Source organism: Poeciliopsis prolifica, unplaced genomic scaffold (assembly GCF_027474105.1).
Source record: "Poeciliopsis prolifica strain line A6 unplaced genomic scaffold, Auburn_PproV2 SCAFFOLD262, whole genome shotgun sequence".
Classification (NCBI taxonomy): Eukaryota; Metazoa; Chordata; class Actinopteri; order Cyprinodontiformes; family Poeciliidae; genus Poeciliopsis; species Poeciliopsis prolifica.
The window spans coordinates 58,172-77,146 of record NW_026562637.1 but is presented as its reverse complement, the minus strand read 5'-3'; the positions used below and the strand labels follow the sequence as shown (position 1 = coordinate 77,146).

The window sequence follows — 18,975 nt, the reverse complement described above, 5'->3', positions numbered from 1 at the left end:
ACCAGTACTATAAAGTGATTTGATGTACATTGGATTTCTTTAATATATCTGCAAAAGGTCATAATAAAGATGTTGAAATTCTCAAAGGAAACCATGAATAATATATACTGTTGCTGTAACTTTACCTTTTCTAGACAATTATGATGTTTTACAAAGGTTAAGAAATGAGCTGCATTACATAAAGATAACAACGGATGTTTGTTATCCTTCATCTGCCCTGTCAATAAACCTGAAATTGTTTCAAGACCTTGAAACAATTTCAAGGAGAGGAATCCAGCAGGGGAACCTCGTGGGAATTTACTGTAACTGGATGAGATGTTTGCTGTGCTGTAATGGAAAGCCGTTGTGTTGAGACAGTGATTTATCGTTTCTGTCTTGAGTAAAATGGATGTCACCGGCAGAGACAACAGAGGGCTGCGTATGCTTGGATCCATGTTGCTGAGAAACCATTTTAGTTGTTCAAAGAATGGATATTTTCACCTCCCTGGGTGAAAGGACGTCTTTCAAGTCTTCTGAGGAGGACAAACCTTTAAAAATCATCTTCAGTGCTTCAGATTCAAACATTTGAACACAAAAAAGAAAAGTAAATGAATGTAAACCCTCACTTTTGACTGCTAGAAAATGCACATGTATAGTTGTAATGATGAAATGTTTGTATTTTACTTTCATTAAAAAAAACAAGCTTGACAAAAATAACATTTGCGCCAAGTGTTTTTTTAAGTGTCACTTTAACATTTGTCAGCTTTACCAAGAATTTAAAAGGTTACAGATTCAAACCCGCAATATTTTCTGGGACAGTGTTTCTAAGTAATGTGCCAAGTGACTGAAGGAGTTTCCTCTGGCTGTTTAGAGCATAGAGACTACCCCTCCCCCACCTGTTGCTAAGTGTAGCTGATTAACTACCTGATAAAAGACGAAGGACTTCAGAGTTTCTGTTCACAATCAGACATTGCTTTTATTCACAAACCCAATATGAGAGTGACAACGTAAAGAGTGAAAATAAAAACTAAATCACAGACGCTGTTAAAACCAAAAAGGTTCTTCTGAAGAAAGCAGAGTAGAAGCAAGTAAAACCCAAATACCTCATATTGACAAACATCACAATGTAGGTAACTTATTTTTCTCAGCAGTTTTCTTGGTAAACATTTGGTCTTGATTTTTATTGACATTTTTCAGAGAACATCGCACCAGAATAGTTCATGAAGTGTTTTCATCAGCCACTTGTGCTGCTGGAGAAACGTGTGTACCTCACTTTGAAAACCTCTCCTCTGACAATTTAATTAACAGATTTAGATTTAAGAACATTTTCCCAATCTGAATTTTTGTGGCAGACAAATCTCCTCATTATAGTTGACTCCAAAAACCTATTTCACTATGCCACATTTTTGACATAAAATGTATTTATTTTAATGAAATATAGCATTGAAAAATGCATCTATAATAAAAACAAAGACAAGTTAGAAAATCTTACTGATCATCACAATCCATAAGTAAGGAATTATTGCCGAATACTGACATTTAATGAGTTAATTATCAATCTTTCTCATGCAGAAGGTCTGTTTATTTTAGTCGATGATGTTAGTCAGAATCCCCTCAGAAAGTTTGTTCTGTCTTTTGGTGAGTTCGACTCTCTGTTGCTCAGCAGCTCAGACAAACTCCTTCCCTGACGTTGCGGATTTCGGCGCAGTGTACTTTACTCCGTTGTAGTGCTCTCTTCTTGACGGGCACTGACAGCACAGCAGTGCCCCGCCGATCAGTAAAAGCCCCGCTGCCCCCCAGCCCACATACAGGCAGGCACCCAGCTCCCTCCTCTGGGCATCAGGAATCAGTGGGTTGTAAAAGTCCTTGATGATGGTGTTGGCCGGCAGAGAGACGGTCACAAGGCACAGCGCTCCGCTCAGGAGGAAGAAAACCCCAGCAGAGATGCACACTCGAGCCTTGGCTGTTTCATCCTCGATGCAGGTGGTGCATTTCCCACCGACCACAGACAGCAGCAGGCCGAAGGAGAAGAGGATGGAGATGACGCTCATGGCCCGAGCCGCCTGGAGGTCTGGAGGCAGAGCCAGGAGGGAGTCGTAGACTTTGCACTGCATCTGGCCTGTGCTCTGCACCACGCAGCTCATCCACAGGCCTTCCCAGATGCTCTGAGCCACCACAATGTTGTTGCCAATGAAGGCAGAGACTCTCCATAGCGGCAGCGCGCAGATCAGGATGTTCCCCAACCATCCGATCACGGCCAGAGCGACCCCAAGAATCTGCAACCCTAAAGACGCCATCGCCGTTTCTGTCAGGTTTCTTCGTCTTTCCTCTGAGCCTGGCCACCAACTGAAAGTTCGTCTGCTGCAAGAAGTTTTATGCAAGTCTGTCGGGGTGGGCTCTCGCACCAGTGTTCACATATACACATCTATTATGGTTGAGCCAAGAGGCGTTCCCCTCACATAAAGAGGCCCTTCAGTACCCCCAAAAAACAGATTGGAGAACAAAAAGAACTCACAGCCTGTGTATGAAGGACAAGCATAAAAAGACCATTTAAAACAAACCTGAGTTTTCACCTATAGGTTAGTAAAAGAAAAATACAACAGCAAATTCTTAAAGAAAAAGTCAAAAATTGAGGCTATGTTTCCTGTTAAATGCCATCTTTATAAACGTTTACATTTTTTTACTAATAAAATCTTAACGTGTTTACAGTTATGTTCCAACTAAATTAGTAGAATCCATTTATTTGCTCTGAGAATTTGAATATTTCAGAAAATCAATAGAAAAATACTTTTATGAATGCTATGGCCTCAGTAAAATGCTGTACTTTGCACACTGATGGAAAGTTTAGCGGAAGGAAAAAAAATCTGGTTGAAAAGAGATGCCTCCATTCTCGAGAGGATTGTGAAGCCCTGTATTTCTAAGATTTTAGAAATACTGTGCTGTTTTCAAACACGTGATTATGAGCAGCTGGACAGCCAGGGAAAAACGAATAAACGTTTCCACATAAACCTGCTTTTCTCATTTGAAGAGCTATGAATTGATTTTTGTAAAAGGACAAAAGTTCCCCAAAGTAGAGAGAGTATAAAGTACATGAACAGAGTTCATCATGAGCTGCTTCTGCTGCAAAGAGCACTTGTTTCTGCAAATACAACTAATACAACAAAAATTGTTTGTCACACAAATGCCACTCTGATCAAACTTCAACCCAAAAAGTCTTAAATTTAGTCCAACAATTAGATAACTATGAACTTAATACCAGCTTTTTGATGCAAATTTTTTCCACTATAAACTGACAGTATTTGAGCTTCAACAGTCACCAAACACAAACTAAAACATTAGTGAGCCAAAATCATCCAATCAAATCTATTAAAGCTGATATTTTAAGCTGAATTACTGAAACAATATTTTGATGATATTCTACTCTATGTTATAAATCCATGATATTTCTTTGTTTGCTTGTTTTTAATTCAGTTTATATGAAACTACATGACTTCAATTCAAACTTGGCCTGTATTTTATGAATAATAATTCTCCCAACTTTAAATGGACAAAAAAAATAAAATAAAATAAATTCTTGTAAAATCTGCTGCTAACTATCTATTTGACATACATGCAGTTTTAATGGAACCATATAAAGGTATTTTAAGTCCATACAAACAAGCACTTTTCCATTTCTATTCCATGTGTATCGTGAACAGAATATTTTTAAACACAGTTTAACAATCGTTAAATGCAACAATAAATCCTGATCTCATTTTAATCCCCTTTTATCTGTAGATGAAAGCAGAACCAGGTATGCTTTCATCTAAAAGCAAGCAGCCTCCAACATCTATTGAACTCAGGTGGAGCCACTCAGCTTGATTAATTCCCAGCTGTTGTCAGGCTGATCAGTTCTTGGCAGTCAGTCAGATTCACCGCTCATGCTTCCTTTATTTAAAGCTGCAGGTGAGGATTGTTTGCATTATTCATTGCTGCTGAAGAGACTTTCAACCTTTTGTGCAACTGAAGCAAAGATGGCATCTGCAAGCATCCAGATTTTAGGCATCTTCCTTGCAAGCATTGGTTTTGTTGGTGACATCATCACTTGTGCCCTGCCAATGTGGAAGGTGTCTGCCTTTGTTGGGAACAACATCATGACGGCGCAGATCTTCTGGGAGGGCCTGTGGATGAACTGCGTGAAGCAGAGCACGGGCATCTGCAGTGCAAGTTCCACACCTCCATGCTGGCTCTGCCTCAAGAACTTCAAGCTGCTCGCGCTCTGGTTGTGGTCTCAATCATCATTGCTTTCCTGGGACTCCAGCTAGCCGTCGTAGGGGGAAAGTGCACCAACTGTGTTGAAGATGAACTTGCTAAGAGCCGCATAGCCATCGCTGCAGGTGTGTTCTTCATTGTTGGAGGTCTACTGTGTCTGATCCCAGTGTCCTGGTCTGCCAACGAGATAATCAAGACCTTCTACAACCCCAACGTGCATGATGCCAAGAAGAATGACCTTGGTGCGGCGCTCTTCGTCGGCTGGAGTTCAGCAAGCCTCCTGATCATCGGCGGGCTCTGCTCTACTGTCGGTGCCAGCAGCAGAATGGGCGCTACTCTGTTAAGTCTGCACCACGCGTGGCTGGCAGCAGAGCCTACGTTTAATCTGACCAGACTGTTTCCCTGAAAGTCTGGTCCGAGGAGGACCTGGGCTGACCTCCACTCCAGGGTTTTTATTTTAAACTTGCTGATTTTTAATAAAACTCCTCTTTAATGCAAGTCTGTGTCTAGATATTGTTGGGTGGGGTGTCACAACTTGCAGCGGTCTACAATGGGAGCAAGTATCAGTTAAAATTGACTAATTACACAAACTCTCCAACTGTAAATAAGCTGCTGAGTTTAAGCCTGACTTGTACTGCTGCCATTGCTTGAACACTCACTAGCACCAAGCTAATGCACTTTACTGAAAGCCTGGATGCTCATCTCAACATGTGCACCTCTTGTTGTGGCGAAACCAAAATATTACTGAAACTGCAGTTTTGGTTAAATCCAACTGGATGCTACATCAGATAGAGAAATAAAGCGGGTACATTGTGACTTTGAGCAGTGTAGCTAAAATATTCTGAACTGCAATTTAAAGCTCCAGCATATTAGCCTGAACATGCAGCCAGTTCAGGGTTCCTTTGACATTTAACTCCAACTGGGTCTGTTTCTCCAACAGAAATGTTTGGAAGATAATTTATACCCAGTTTCTTCAGTGGAAATACGACAAAGTTTATCAGGAAATATCTTTTCCACACATGAGCTGGTGACTCAGTGCTGTTGGTGTTTCCTAATGAGCTGAGGCTAATTTATGTGCTTTGCTTCATTAGCTGAGGATTATTTACACAAAGTAGTTTGACAGTTACAAAACCGCCCAATTAAACTGGTTAAATAGCAGCCTAGACTTGTTCAGCTGTTCTCCAAAAAACAGTTTTATAAAACACTGAACACATGTATCTACCACAGACGGAAAATGTCCCAGTGTTTGTATTTTGGCTTTTGACCAAACAACCAACTGGTTAAATCCACCCAACAGTTGTTAAAACTTCTAAGTAAGTAAAGTTTAGTTCACCAGTTTTTGTTTGAGGAAACAAATGAAAGGAGTCAGAGGAAAGCCAGAGTGTATTTCACAAGAACAGAGACGTCTATTCTCTCTCCGGGCAGCAAAGGAGAAAAACATAATTCTGTTATTGCAGCATTTTAGTCATTTCCATTTGTAGAGCAGAACGTTCTTTTTGTGTGCCATCATAAAACTGTGTGTGATTGGCTGGAAGTTTGAGGTGAATGTTGTAACTCTGAAGTTTGCTGCAGTGGGAAGGTCTTTCCTGGAACTCTGCTCCTGAATTTTTTTCTTTTTTTTTTAACTGTTCTGGCCTTAAAGAGCTTGTTCTGCCTATTGCAAACCTCAGTTTTTTCACTCAAAAGATAAAATTGTGCACCTAAGACACCTAAAGGTTTGGCTGGCAGAGAATTTTATTCAGCTCAATCAGGAGAAAACATGAAGTAAGTGGCCCAGATGATCAGAGAGAGAAAGTTTAAATCCAGACTGTGGGAATAAACTCTTCAATTCAAGTAAAGAGTTTCCTTTATTCCTCTTCTTTTATGATCACTCTTTCCATTCTCATTGGTCATCCACTCCTCTTTGTTTCATCTTGGGGCTCCTAAGTTGGCAATTTCCTGAAGACTTCATCAACAAGTCTTTCCAATGTCATCATCCAGTGCCTCCATCCCTTCATCATGCTTCTCCACTTAACCTTAAACTCACATCATTGCAATGAAGTCCTTGATCTTGATTTGCTCTTTGATCTCTGATTGATTGTTCAACTACAAAATCACTTATTGTTGGCTGTTTTTTTCAGGAGTGATTTTAGATTAATTTGGATCCTGCATCACTAAAACAGAAAAACTGCACTTGTATCTTCAGCTGAATTTCTCTCAAGACATTTTATGACAACTCCAATGCCTCTATTCTGAGTTGTAAGCAAATAAAACTGATTATGTTTTGGATCCCACCATTTCTATAAAAAGTGCAGAGATGCCTTTTTGCATTGGATTATCACAGTGCCTCAGTTCAGCAAAATGTATTGGGTAATTTGTTTACTTTCCAAATTCACAAGGGTCTCTGCAATCATTACAAATAAAATGTGGTCCCTATAAAACTAAATCCTTTGCTTATAGGGTTTTATTTCCAGTTTAATGATCTAAACATTGTGGAAATTATTTGGGAACAGCTCATTCCTGTTGATAAAAACTTATTAACATAGAAAAAGCATTATCTGGGGACTCAATGTCATAAAAAAATTACTCCCAATTTCTGTTTTTATGTTATTTGCACAGGATAATCAAAGCCTTTTGTTGAAATCTACAGACATCTTCCGGATATGACACTTTGCATCGATTTGACGAATGACGTGAGTTGATGTTAATATTAACACAGGATCTCGCAGTTCAGCAAAATATAGTAGGGGAATTTTTAACTTTCCAAATACTTCCTCTTTAAAACCTTTAACCTTTTTTTTCCTTTAAAAAAAGTTTATATGCGAATTAACAAATTAAAAACAAGAATTATACTTAAATAAACAAAATTCACATTTTTGTAAAAAGTGGATTTATGAATTGTTGTAGATGAAAACATTAAAAGGTTTTGTGCAATTGCAGTTTCTAACTTTTCTGCATTTATTGTTTTTTATTTGGGAGTGACTTAATTTACGTTTGAATAAATGTAGGTTGATATTTGTGGTTCTAGTTTCTCCCAAGTGAAGATAAATGCAGAAACTTTGTTGTTAATGATTATTTTGTATCTCATTTTTTTAAAACAGGATGTTATTTATCTGTAGAAAGTAAAAAGTTTACATCAACATTCAATATTCACTCCATACTAGAAGCAAGGATGGTGGCGGGCCGCTCAAAATCCTTCAGAGGGCCCTTAATGGCCCATGGGCCGCACTTTGGTCAACTCATCTTCACTCCCAAGTTGCAGGCTGCCAGAATTTTCAGCTTTAATCAGAATCATTTAAGAAGAACCTTCAATTTTTGTACTCATATTAAATTTTCTTTTCATTTTCTTTTCCTTTTTGATGAATGATGGTTAATGTGATGGTTGCGTCCCATTTAGAGTTTTCAAATGTAATCATTGATGTTTGCGATCTCTAAGCAAGTTTTCACATGCACTACTTTTGTAAAGAGCTTTCTTCCCTGAACTATTCAGGTCGAGCAGGAATCAAGACAAGCAGGAAACCTGTTTTTGTTACTTTAACCATCCAGTCCCCTCCCACCTGCGATTTTCATTGCTGCTACGCTGCAAAGAACAGACAGAAACACACAACCGACCGCGTTTATAACTATGTTAAAACCTGCTGAAAGAAGTATTTTTAGGTCAACACAAGGTTGAGTTTTTCCACTTTTTAGTTTACTTAGTGGGAAACATTCGCCTCGACACAATGGGGACTCAGCTGGTTGGTTTTTGCTTGGCAATCACCGGTTTCATGGGAACGATTCTCATCTGCGCTCTGCCCATGTGGAAGGTGACGGCATTCGTTGGAGTCAACATCGTCACTGCTCAGGTGTTTTGGGAAGGCCTGTGGATGAACTGTGTGATCCAGAGCACAGGTCACCTGCAGTGCAAGGCCTATGACTCCATTCTCGCCTTGTCTCAGGACCTGCAGGGCTCTCGGGCTCTCGTCTGCGCCTCCCTTGGCGCCAGCGTTGTGGCCATCGGGCTCAGCATCGTTGGGGTTCGGTGCACCAACTTCTGCCACTACGACAGGTTGTTGAAATCCAACATTGGCATTGGTGGTGGAGTGGCGTTTATCATCGCAGGCGGGCTGTGCATCATTCCCGTCAGCTGGTCGGCTCACATCATCATCAGTGGATTTAACAGCCCACTGGCGACGGAGGCGAGGAGAGGGGAGTTGGGAGCCTCCATCTACATCGGCTGGGTGTCTGGAGCGCTGCTCGTCATCGGAGGAGGGCTCCTGACAGGAAGCTACAGATGCTGAAGAAGAAGAAGAAGAAGAAGAATGATCTGCACTGTGCAATCCGTCGTAAACATGATGAAGGTTTTCGTGTAAAATAGTGTTTCTAATTGAAGCCCCATTTTTGTCATTTATTTCAAATCATAATTGCACTAAAATGACATCGGTTTTAAAATTATGCGTCAAGTAACTGCACAACTTCAGGACACGAAGGAAAAAATGTAATGAAATATTCTAAGCTCTCCACATATCTGAATTTAATTTAGAAGAATTTGAGAATTATAGTTGTCTGAATGCTGAAATTATTTCTGGTATTTGTTTTTCTTTTATGAGTTTACTGGGAGTTACATTAGTTTAAGTATCTGTCTTCCTTTAACTGTGAAGTCTTATTGTGACAGTTATACTTTTTAGTTTATCACTTTTGGAATTACAGAAACTTTACATGCTTTACAAATGAATGAAGGATTATGTTTTGTATGTTATGAATAAATTTTTGGAACTTGTCTATTTTCAACACAAATCCTGCATTTAATTCTTGCTTTTAAATACAGACACACTTTTTGTACTAATTTTGACAATATAAAATAATACACAGTTTAACAGTAGAGCCTCATCTGTCATCATGGAAAAATAATATACAATGATAAAATAATTTATATTACTATTTTCACCCTGTGGTTTGTACTATAAAGCACCTATTTTTCATTTAGCTTAACCAATTCTAATTATTTTTTTCTTCAAAATCGCTGAAATTGACATTTTCCCATTCAAATGCTCGGAGGTGAGGCAGCAGCAGCCGAGCTTCACCTGGGATTGATCGACCTCTCACTGCTCTGGCTGCCATTAAATGGGAACATGCTCCTTCTCTTGTATGTCGCCAATAAATGGCGACAAAACATTTAACGTATGAACCGATTTCCTTAATTTACCTTATGTATATAATGTACAGAATCTTTTTTGTCACCAACTCTGTGTAACGTGTTTCGTGTGCTGAGGAGCGATCAAAAAGAGAACAGATTGGAGGTGAGGCAGGCAGTTCCACTGCCTCATGGCAGGGGGCGCTCATTATCCCAGACATTGTGACTCCGCAACTGCAGAGTAAGAGACAGTAACAGCGAGCTAGCCATACAGTAAAGTGCAGCCATATATCTATAGTTTTCTCCTCTTACCACAACAATCACTTATTAATAATCACAAAATGAACATTAACTACTGTAGAGACTGAATGTTCTGCTCCTTACGTGTCTTCTTTGTGGAGTTGTCATTTGGTGTGGCAACAAGTCTGCGAGGATACAGAGAGCGATAAAGAAGTGGCTTTGAGTTGTACTTTAACAATTTTTTCCTTTTCTTTGGAGCAAAGCAAGAAAGTAATGATATCTACATGTCCAAGTTTGGTTGACTTGGAGTTATTCTACGGCAGCAGCGTGGCTATCATGACATGTTCAAGAATTGTCTGTTTGCCCTCCAGCTTTGTCTGCATGCGCGAAACTTCCTTATGTAAACAATACCATGTAGGGGTCTGTATTTGTAAATCTAATTATGATTAAGTCAGTATCTCTCGTCACTGCAGTTTAATATTAGACACAAGTAAAGTTGCATCAATCCCGGCAGATCTCAAATTTTTGTGATGTTTTAAGCAAACTCTGATTTCTGAATCGTTGGCGCAAGAAAAATACCAAAGAAAAAACTATCAATAGATCAATTTAGAGAGCCAAATGACTTGGTGATTTGGCACCAATCATGAATTGTGGTGAAGGGCCTCACAAAATCAATATGAGGGCCTCAAATAGACCCCGGGCCACACTTTGGACACCCAGGATCTATAGAGAATGTCCAACCCTGTGGTTTCTGAAATATCCCGTGAAAGAGGGAATGGCAGCATTGAGGCTGAACAATTTGCAGATCTTTTTGGATTTATCTGAACTCAGTGATTCGTCTCCTAACAGTAAAATTGGAGTTTCTTGAAATCAAAGGAGACATTCAACTCAAATCATAGGAGAGAAGCAGTTGTTCCAGGGTCTGGTTTAGAGTATGGTCAGGAAATTTTATCCTCCTCAATGTTAATTACACAATATTAATTAAACTAAGTTTACACAGGTATCTTAATCTGTCTCATTTAGCTATTTTACATAAACTGTCAGAAACCACGTCAGAAAGTTCACTGGAACAGATTGTAATCAGGTTTAATCAGTAGAGATGTCATCAACTACTGGATGACATCATCCAATACTTGGTGACTTGCTGTTTTGAGACTTGGGTGTGACATTTAGTGGCCATTTTGTTGTTCTGCTGAAATGTTCCTGTTGGCCATTTTTTGGAGCAAAGGGTGGAGCTGGCGAGCAGGAAGCGAAACGTCACCAAGAACAAGGATTTGATTGACCAAAGGAATGAAGCACACATGAAACGAAGACGTCATGTGTTTTGAAACTGGTTTCATTGGAACATGTAGTTCAGGTCATGTTGTGATGACAAAATGCAACATTTTGTTGAATTTTGGTTGAAATTCTTTATTATTCTTATGTCTGTATCAGATGTTTTCCATATAAAATCCCATTTTTGATATTTCTTGTGATTTAAATAAATTTTTCACTAACAGAAAAAGATAACTGTGTAAAAAGCAATTAATAAAGGATTTTTATTTTATTAAGTGAAAACGCTATCCAACTAATCCTGCTCCAGTGTGAAAAGTAATTCCCCCTTTTTTATTTTTAAGCCTCATTTTCTAGTTTATAATTTTTGCCAGACATGTCAAGAAAAAATAATTTAAATGGAACCTGCTTGGCAACAAAGTAGTTAAAATATCTACAAGAGGAACACATTGAGTCCCCATTCAAAAGAAATGAAAGAATAGGTAACAAAGATGAAGCAGAGAGAAAAGGGTAGAGATACAGACCTATTATCAAAAAAGAAAACTAAGAACAATGGTGCATCTTCCCAGGAGAGAATCAACTGTCAAAATGACTTCAAGAGTGCCGAGATAACTCATTCAGGAGATCACAAAAGATCCAGAGCACCATCGAAAGCAAGAAAATGGCCATCCAAGAGAGAAATCCCGATTTTAAAAACCCCACAACAGGCCAGGAAGAACGCAAGTGAAATGATAATAATAATTTCATTTATAAAGCGTTTTGACACAAAGTGCTGATCAATTACAATTAATTGAGACAAAAATAAAACAGATTAAAAGCATAAAATACTAGAAGACAGTAAAACAGAAGTTTAAAACTAATATGACAAAGTAAACAAGTGGGTCTTAAATTTAGCTATGAAAACATCCACAGAGCTCGGCTGCCTGAAGTCCTGAGGACAGTTGATTCACTTTAGGGATTTTTAATAAGATTACAGGGAGGAAAAGTGAAAACCTGTCAGTGGAAAAGGTTAGAGATGGGAGAGAGCGCCAAAGCCTTGATGATGAGCAACAGGATCTGAAAGTCTGATTGAGCCTGACAGGTAGCCAATGACGGAACCACAGCATAGTTTTGAGTATTTCCCGGTTTTGGTCAGAACACGAGCAGCTGCATTCAGAACCGACTCTAAAGTTTTTTTTGGTAATTGTGGAAACAGACATTGCGCTAATCCAGTGATTCCCAAAGATTTTCTGGGCCGCTCTATGGATTACAATAAAAAAGAAAAACAATCAACTGGGCACACACATCGTTCAACCAGACGTAAACCTACACACATATTTTGTTTTCAAACTCCACTGAAGTTTATTTCACACTTCCGTTGCAACAAAAAACTACAAACCATCTTTACAGTGAAACACTTTTGTGTAACTGTTCTTTTTTGTTTTGTTTTGTTCATCCATATAATTTTTAGCCCCCACTGCAATGGCACTGCGCCCCCTGTAACGGGGAGCGACCCACTCTTTGGGAACCACTGCAATAATCAGTGTGTGACACTAACAATCTGTGATTTCCGAAGGATAAAATTTGTCTGATTTTTTGCAATATTCTGAAGGTGATAAAATCTTAGTCACCTCCTTCAAATGAGGCGTGAAGTTGAGCGCAGGGTAAAACCACAATGTTACATACAGAACAGAGATTCTGCCGGAAGTTATGACGTGCAACCTTAAATACCTGCATGGCATTACACAGAGTATCGATTAGATATCCAATTAATTATGAAATATTGTGTCAGAGAGAAGATGTTTAACAGTGTTTGTGTTAAGTATCTGTATACAGCTCTCCTTTCACTAGAGGTATTAAAAATTTAGATGTCTTTTAATGAAAAAGCAGTCAACAACATTCCAGCTGACTCAATAAGGAGCTGATGATGAAACTCAGGTAGCTGTAGTTTTATGAAGTTACTGTATTTCTTCAGGTTATTGAAGATTTCAGAATTGAATTTGATCAGCAGAACAGAAACAGAAATGGCTAGTCTATCTTTATTATTGTTCTGTCAATTCCTTTCATTGTACCTTCGAAACTCTAAGCTCATCGATGTTGTGAAGAGATCCGGTTTGGGCAGAATTCTCAAAAACCAGTTTCAGCTTAGAGTCAACTCTAACTCCTCCTCTGACCTCTTGTCTCTCTTTAAAACCAGCAACTTAAACCACTACCCACAAATCTTGCAACACACAAAGCTCTTCATCTCTCAGAAGACACGACTACTTCGATTCGAAAGACAACAACAGAGCTTCAACATGGTGTCCGGCGGAAAGCAGATCCTGGGGATGGCGTTGGCCTTCATCGGTTTACTGGGGACCATCATCATCTGCGGCCTTCCAACCTGGAAAGTCACAGCCTTCATCGGTGCCAACATCGTCACCTCTCAGGTCATATGGGAGGGTTTGTGGATGAACTGTGTGACTCAGAGCACAGGCCAGATGCAGTGCAAGGTCTATGATTCTCTTCTGGAGTTGCCTCAAGACCTGCAGGCCGCCAGAGCGCTCATCATCCTGGCCATCATCATTGCAGTCGTCGGGATCCTGCTGGGCGTGGCGGGAGGCAAGTGCACCAACTTCATTCCAGACGAAAATCAAAAGACCAGAGTGGCTGTCGCTGCGGGTGTCGTCTTCATCATTGCGGGCGTCTTGGTCCTCATCCCCGTCTGCTGGACCGCCAACACAATCATTCGGGATTTCTACAACCCAACCCTGATCAGCGCTCAGAAGAGAGAGTTGGGAGCCTCCCTCTACATTGGGTGGGCACTGCGGCGCTGCTCTTCATCGGCGGTGGGCTCCTCTGCGCCACATGTCCCAAGAACGAGGAGGAGAAGAGCTACGACTATCGGTACTCCAAGGCTCGCTCTGTGGACACCAACAAGCAGCAATACGTCTAGAGTCGCAGAACTGAGTTGGGTAAAGATGAAACAAGATAAGATTTGCTAAAAGTCTTATATTTGGGTTAAGATACTGAATGAAACAGTGGCAGAAAGAATGAATGAAATACCGTTTGTCGTCTTTATAGGAAACATTTATATTGTGAAAAGGGAATTAACTGTATTTATAAACACAAAATTATTTAGAGATGCTTTCAGACCAAAAAACAGCTCTTTTTTCTTGCATCCTCATCTGTTTTTTTGTTTATTTGGACAATATGTAAGATCTCTAATGTGAAATCTGATCTGGATTTTTCTGATTATATGTAATCGTCGACAATTCTGTGACTTTTTGTGTTTTTTTAATTTATAATCCATAATTAAAACTATAGTCAGTTTTAATTCCTTTCTTCCTTTCTATAAATGTCACTAAGGCTCACAGTAACGCAGAAAGTGGTGGAAAAAGTGCAGCTTGTAATGAAACGGGTGGAATCTTAACAAACAGGTTGTGGGACAATGTTCGCTTTCTGCTGAAGAAACTCAGCCAAACAACAACAAGACTGAATGACAACGCTGTTTCTGTGGAGAACTCATCACTCGTGGTTTATTGTCTCATAGGCCTGTGGATATCTGTAAAACTAAATTTTATATATTTTTAAAAAATGACATAAAATAAATAATTAGGTATGTTTTTATGTAATATGTGGTTTTGATTTTGCTTTTTTGGCGTATTAAACTATTTTTTGATTTACTTCTCAAAGTATGAATGAAAGTAGTAGTAAGTCTGTAAAAATTATGAATAATGTGGGGCTTAAACATAAAACTCAAAGGAAAATAATGCACAAAACAAGCAGGAGAAGATATCTATTTGTCAATGTGAATGTTTTATAGTTCATATTAGATTTTTGAGCCCAATTTTATTCCAAAACAATGTATTTTATGTATCTTAATTGAAAATACAATAAATTTTTGACATTGCATTTATTACTATTGACTCTGCATTGTAATTAAACAACAAAGTAAAAAGGGAAGGCCACTCAGAACCGGTGAGTGCTGTGGGAAGAGTGAGTTGGGTGGGCTCAAACGCTAGACACGGGCCAGCGAAGGTCAAACAAAGTGTGTTTTTTAGGAAGAACAAAAGGAGCCACACAAGCATGAATGACACACTGGTCTCAACACAAGCAGCGAACTGAAGGAACCAAAGAAACCACCAGCAACAAAGCAGCTATGCATGAATGACTAGGTGACTAAGCAAATCAGAAACTTTCAGCACATTACAGGGTGTAACAATACATCACACCCTGGATGTCCTCATTTAGGGACAATAAAGGACATTTGCAGAAAATCTCTGATATTCTGCTCTATTATATTCTATGAAGACATGTAAAAACCTGTTAAACAGAAAATTTGCTCCCTCTAATTAAAACACATTTTCTATGTGGTAAAAATTCCCCATTAAAAGCAGTAAAGAAGAGTTGGACTAGAAACTAAAATGAATGATTTCAGTTAGTATTAATACTGACAAAGACAACTCTAAACAGAGGGGTTTTTAACATTGATTTAAAAAAAATGTCAGGATCTTTGCAGTCTTCTGGAAGGTTGTTCTTCTCCATGGTCACTCAGACCTGACATGACCTGAAAGGTTCATATAAGAAAGGATTTTAAATTTTTTGTGCTTTTCTTTCATCCCTGCAGCCATTCCTGAGCTTAACATCTTTAAACTTTTTAGGTTTTGAAAGCACATTTTATATTTTGGGAGCACAATGTACTTTAATGGTTTATTTGTGTGTGTATATGTAAATAGAGCTCTGGAAAAATTTAAAAGACCACTTAAATTATCAGTTTTCTCTGATTTTAAGTTTGAGTAAAATGAACGTCGTTCTTTTATTCTATGAATTTAGAATAAAAGATAGACATGATTAATACCTACTGTACCTGCTATCAATTGTTAATCAGTTATTTAACTCATGCAAAACAAAATTTTTTGCATCATCGTTCATATTTTTTAGAAAACTGACTCTCAAGATACTTTTTCAGATGTTACAAAAACTTGGCCTTTATTTTAGGTTTAATTCCATTATGCCTTATTTATCTTTCCCTTGTCACAAAATCCAGCTTGATTTTCTACAAAACTCACAAAGATCTTGTGTAAAGTACTGAGTTTCTGTCGCTATAGTCTATTTAAAGCATGGGAAATTTAAGCCGAAACCATCCAGACATGATTGAGGAAAACCACTCAAAGCTGTTGGCAATGGCAACACCAAACGAGGAAATATGATAAGAGAGAAACAAAGGAAATTTACAAATGAATTACATATGAAGACTAATCAAGAAATAAAAATAAAAGCTATCACTGACAGCATTCAAAAGATAAAGGAATAAACATCATTTCAGGATGAATTAAAACATTTTATGTTGTTTTGTGTGTGTGTGTGTGTGTGTGTGTGTGTGTGCGTGTGTGTGTGTGTGTGTGTGTGTGTGTGCGTGTGTGTGTGTGTGTGTGAGGGTGGAAAGGTGTTTGCATGTTTTAAACTGGTTTTTCTCCTCAGTCGATCCTGCTCCAGTTAAGCTGGTTTTGTTCCAGGAAACTCAAGTCGGCATTTCACTTGTGCTCTTCTAGAAAACATTATTTACACAGCTACTCTGAATCCCCGATAGTTTAGGGCTTTTTCTTTGGTTATTCAGCACAAATATGATGTGCATCATAATAAATAAGATGTTTGGTAAAATGTGAGACCATTTTACCAAAGCAAGGCCAATGCTCTTAAATGGCTCTCAATCTCAATTTTGTTCATTTATAGCTAAAATGACAATTAGTTTCACCTGAACAACCTAATTCAAGGGAGACAATGGGAGCAGGGCTGCATTATGTCACTTCTTTCTGTCACCCTCCTCCTTCTTTCCCCTGTAGAAAAGGTGTGGGACATGTACGCCTGACCAGTAGCAGAGCGAGCGACGCTCAGGAGAGAAAGCAGTCGCTCAGGTGGAGGGACATGTTGAGAAGGAGGAGGACACAAAAAGGGGAGGGACACTGACAGATGGAAATATCATGTAAACAAATGAAGTACAGCTGAACTAAGACACACCTATAACTTCACAAAACGATACCAGAGGAAGCTAAACCGTCAGCAGTCTACCCTCCAGAGAAGTTCATGGTTAGAGGGGAAGGCATGTGAAAGAGGCAGCACATGTTAAGGACTGACAAAGACAGCAGAGAAGACTAATCAAAGAGCGAGAGAGTGCGACACTGAAGGCAAGGATCAAGACAGGCTCTTCTTAAAGGTCTGAGAGGATTTTTTTCCAGCAGCTTCAGAGATCTTCTCATCATGGCCTCAATGGGGATGCAGCTGCTGGCCAGCGCTCTGTGCCTCCTGGGCTGGGTTGGGGTCTTCGTCAGCTGTGTGCTGCCTATGTGGAGTGTGACCGCCTTTGTGGGCAGCTCCATTGTGACCTCTCAGATTATCTGGGAGGGCATCTGGATGACTTGTGTGGTTGAAAGCACAGGAATTATGCAGTGCAAACCCTACGAGTCCCAGCTGGCTCTCAGCACAGACAGGCAGGCCGCCAGGGCGCTCATGATCCTCGCCATCGTTACAGGCAGCTTTGGCCTCCTCCTGGCCTTTGTGGGAGGAAAATGCACCCGCTTCTTGGATGGAAAAGGAAGTGGTGTGAAGGAGAAAGTGGCCATAGCAGCAGGGGTGGTGCTGATGATCACAGGGCTGCTCTGTTTGATCCCTACGGTGTGGGCGGCCGGGACGGTGATGAAGAACTTCTACAGCACAGCCATAGACGCTCAGAAGAGGGAGCTGGGAGCTTGCCTCTACATTGGCTGGGGGGCAGCGTTTCTGCTCATCCTGGGAGGGGGCCTGTTCATGAAGTCCTCTTGCCCAGGCAAAGCCCACGACACGGACAAGAGCCCCTCAGTTCGCTACGTGGTGGTCCGATCCTCTAATGGATCCTCCCGCGCTGGCTCCCATCTCACCAGGGTGCCAACGGCGCTGGGTCAACCCACCAAACCCATGTCGCCTTGGCCCCAAAGCTTTGGGGCGCCAACCGCCTATCCTCAGAAGGGATATGATGTTGAATCCCAGCAGAACATGAGAGAGGATTCAGAGAGATCCTGGGCTCCATCGACAAAGTCTCAGATGAAAAGGCCCGAGTCGAGAAAGTCCGAACACAGCGACGCACCATCAACAAAGTCCCAGTTGAAACGAGCTGAACTAGATGAAACTTTATCAGCTGCCAGTGAAAATGAAGACGCAGCAGCAAACCCTGCAAAAACATACCTGTAATAGGAGCAGCAGAAGAAGGAAGACTTTAGTTTGCAGTTACTTAGTAGTTCCATGTTTTATAGATGATAATGTTTGATTTAGATACCATTATTTGTTGTGTTTACAATTTATTTTTTCAATATATTAGCAAAATGTGAACGAATATATTGTATATTACTTTCTTATTAGTCAGGACTTTTGTCAAAATGAAGGAGACAAAAATAAAATGTAACATTTTAAATGTGCTTGAACTGATTGTCACAAGTAAAACAAGTGAAGTATGTCCAACTTGTGATGAATGAACTTGCTTAACTTGAATTGTTGGTTTTAACTTGCCATGTTAATGTGAGATATTACATTGCATTAACTGTTTTTTAGTGTTTAAATGCACTTAAATATTTTATCTCAGGTTTTTGGGTTATTTATTTTTTTACCTTATTTTTCAAATACATAGCAATTTGAATGACTGTTTGATTCGTGTTTATTACTTATAAACTTAAACGTGTGGAAATAAATGTTCTGCCTCTCACACAACAGAAGTTTCTGTAAATACTTTTCATCAAAGCATTTAATTGTGGTCATATTTTTATTTTATTTAAACGTATAGCAAAAAATGTATTGCCAATTTATTTTTCAATAGGCTGGCGAAATGTGAATGAATATATTGTATATTGCTTTCTTACTAGTCATGACTAATTAAAGAAAAAATGGCCAGGAGAATCACCTGGACTCCCGGTCTTGTTTTGATAATTAGAAGCTTCTGGACGAACTGGTTTGACAGAGATCGGAACAGAAATGTTTGGCTAAACATTGTTGATACATCAAAACAACCATTACTTTCTGTTTGTTGAAGGAGGAAGAAGCATGTTTGCAGAGGAAACTTCATTGAGTTTCAGTGAATCATGTTTGGGTTTTGCTGATTCAAATGAAAAGGATCCTACAGACAAAATGCATGTCTGTCGTCCAGAATGTCACAA

The 18,975-nt window shown here is 39.4% G+C and overlaps 1 protein-coding gene and 2 pseudogenes across 1 annotated transcript; 2 read left to right on the top strand and 1 right to left on the bottom strand.

Annotated features, from left to right (window-relative positions):
* Positions 1 to 1,506: 1,506 nt before the first annotated feature.
* LOC129357613 (claudin-like protein ZF-A89) lies at positions 1,507 to 2,359 on the bottom strand. Its single transcript, XM_055026709.1, has one exon. The coding sequence runs from the start codon at positions 2,274 to 2,276 to the stop codon at positions 1,647 to 1,649; it is 630 nt and encodes a 209-aa protein (XP_054882684.1). The 5' UTR covers positions 2,277 to 2,359; the 3' UTR covers positions 1,507 to 1,646.
* Positions 2,360 to 3,943: 1,584 nt separating this feature from the next.
* Positions 3,944 to 4,614, top strand: LOC129357614 (claudin-like protein ZF-A89; annotated as a pseudogene).
* A 3,189-nt stretch (positions 4,615 to 7,803) lies between these two features.
* Positions 7,804 to 18,019, top strand: LOC129357616 (uncharacterized; annotated as a pseudogene).
* The last annotated feature ends 956 nt before the right edge of the window (positions 18,020 to 18,975 follow it).

What these genes read in the sequence shown, in the direction of transcription:
- LOC129357613 (XM_055026709.1), bottom strand. Translation starts at nt 2,276, where the DNA reads ATGGCGTCTTTAGGGTTGCAGATTCTTGGGGTCGCTCTGGCCGTGATC.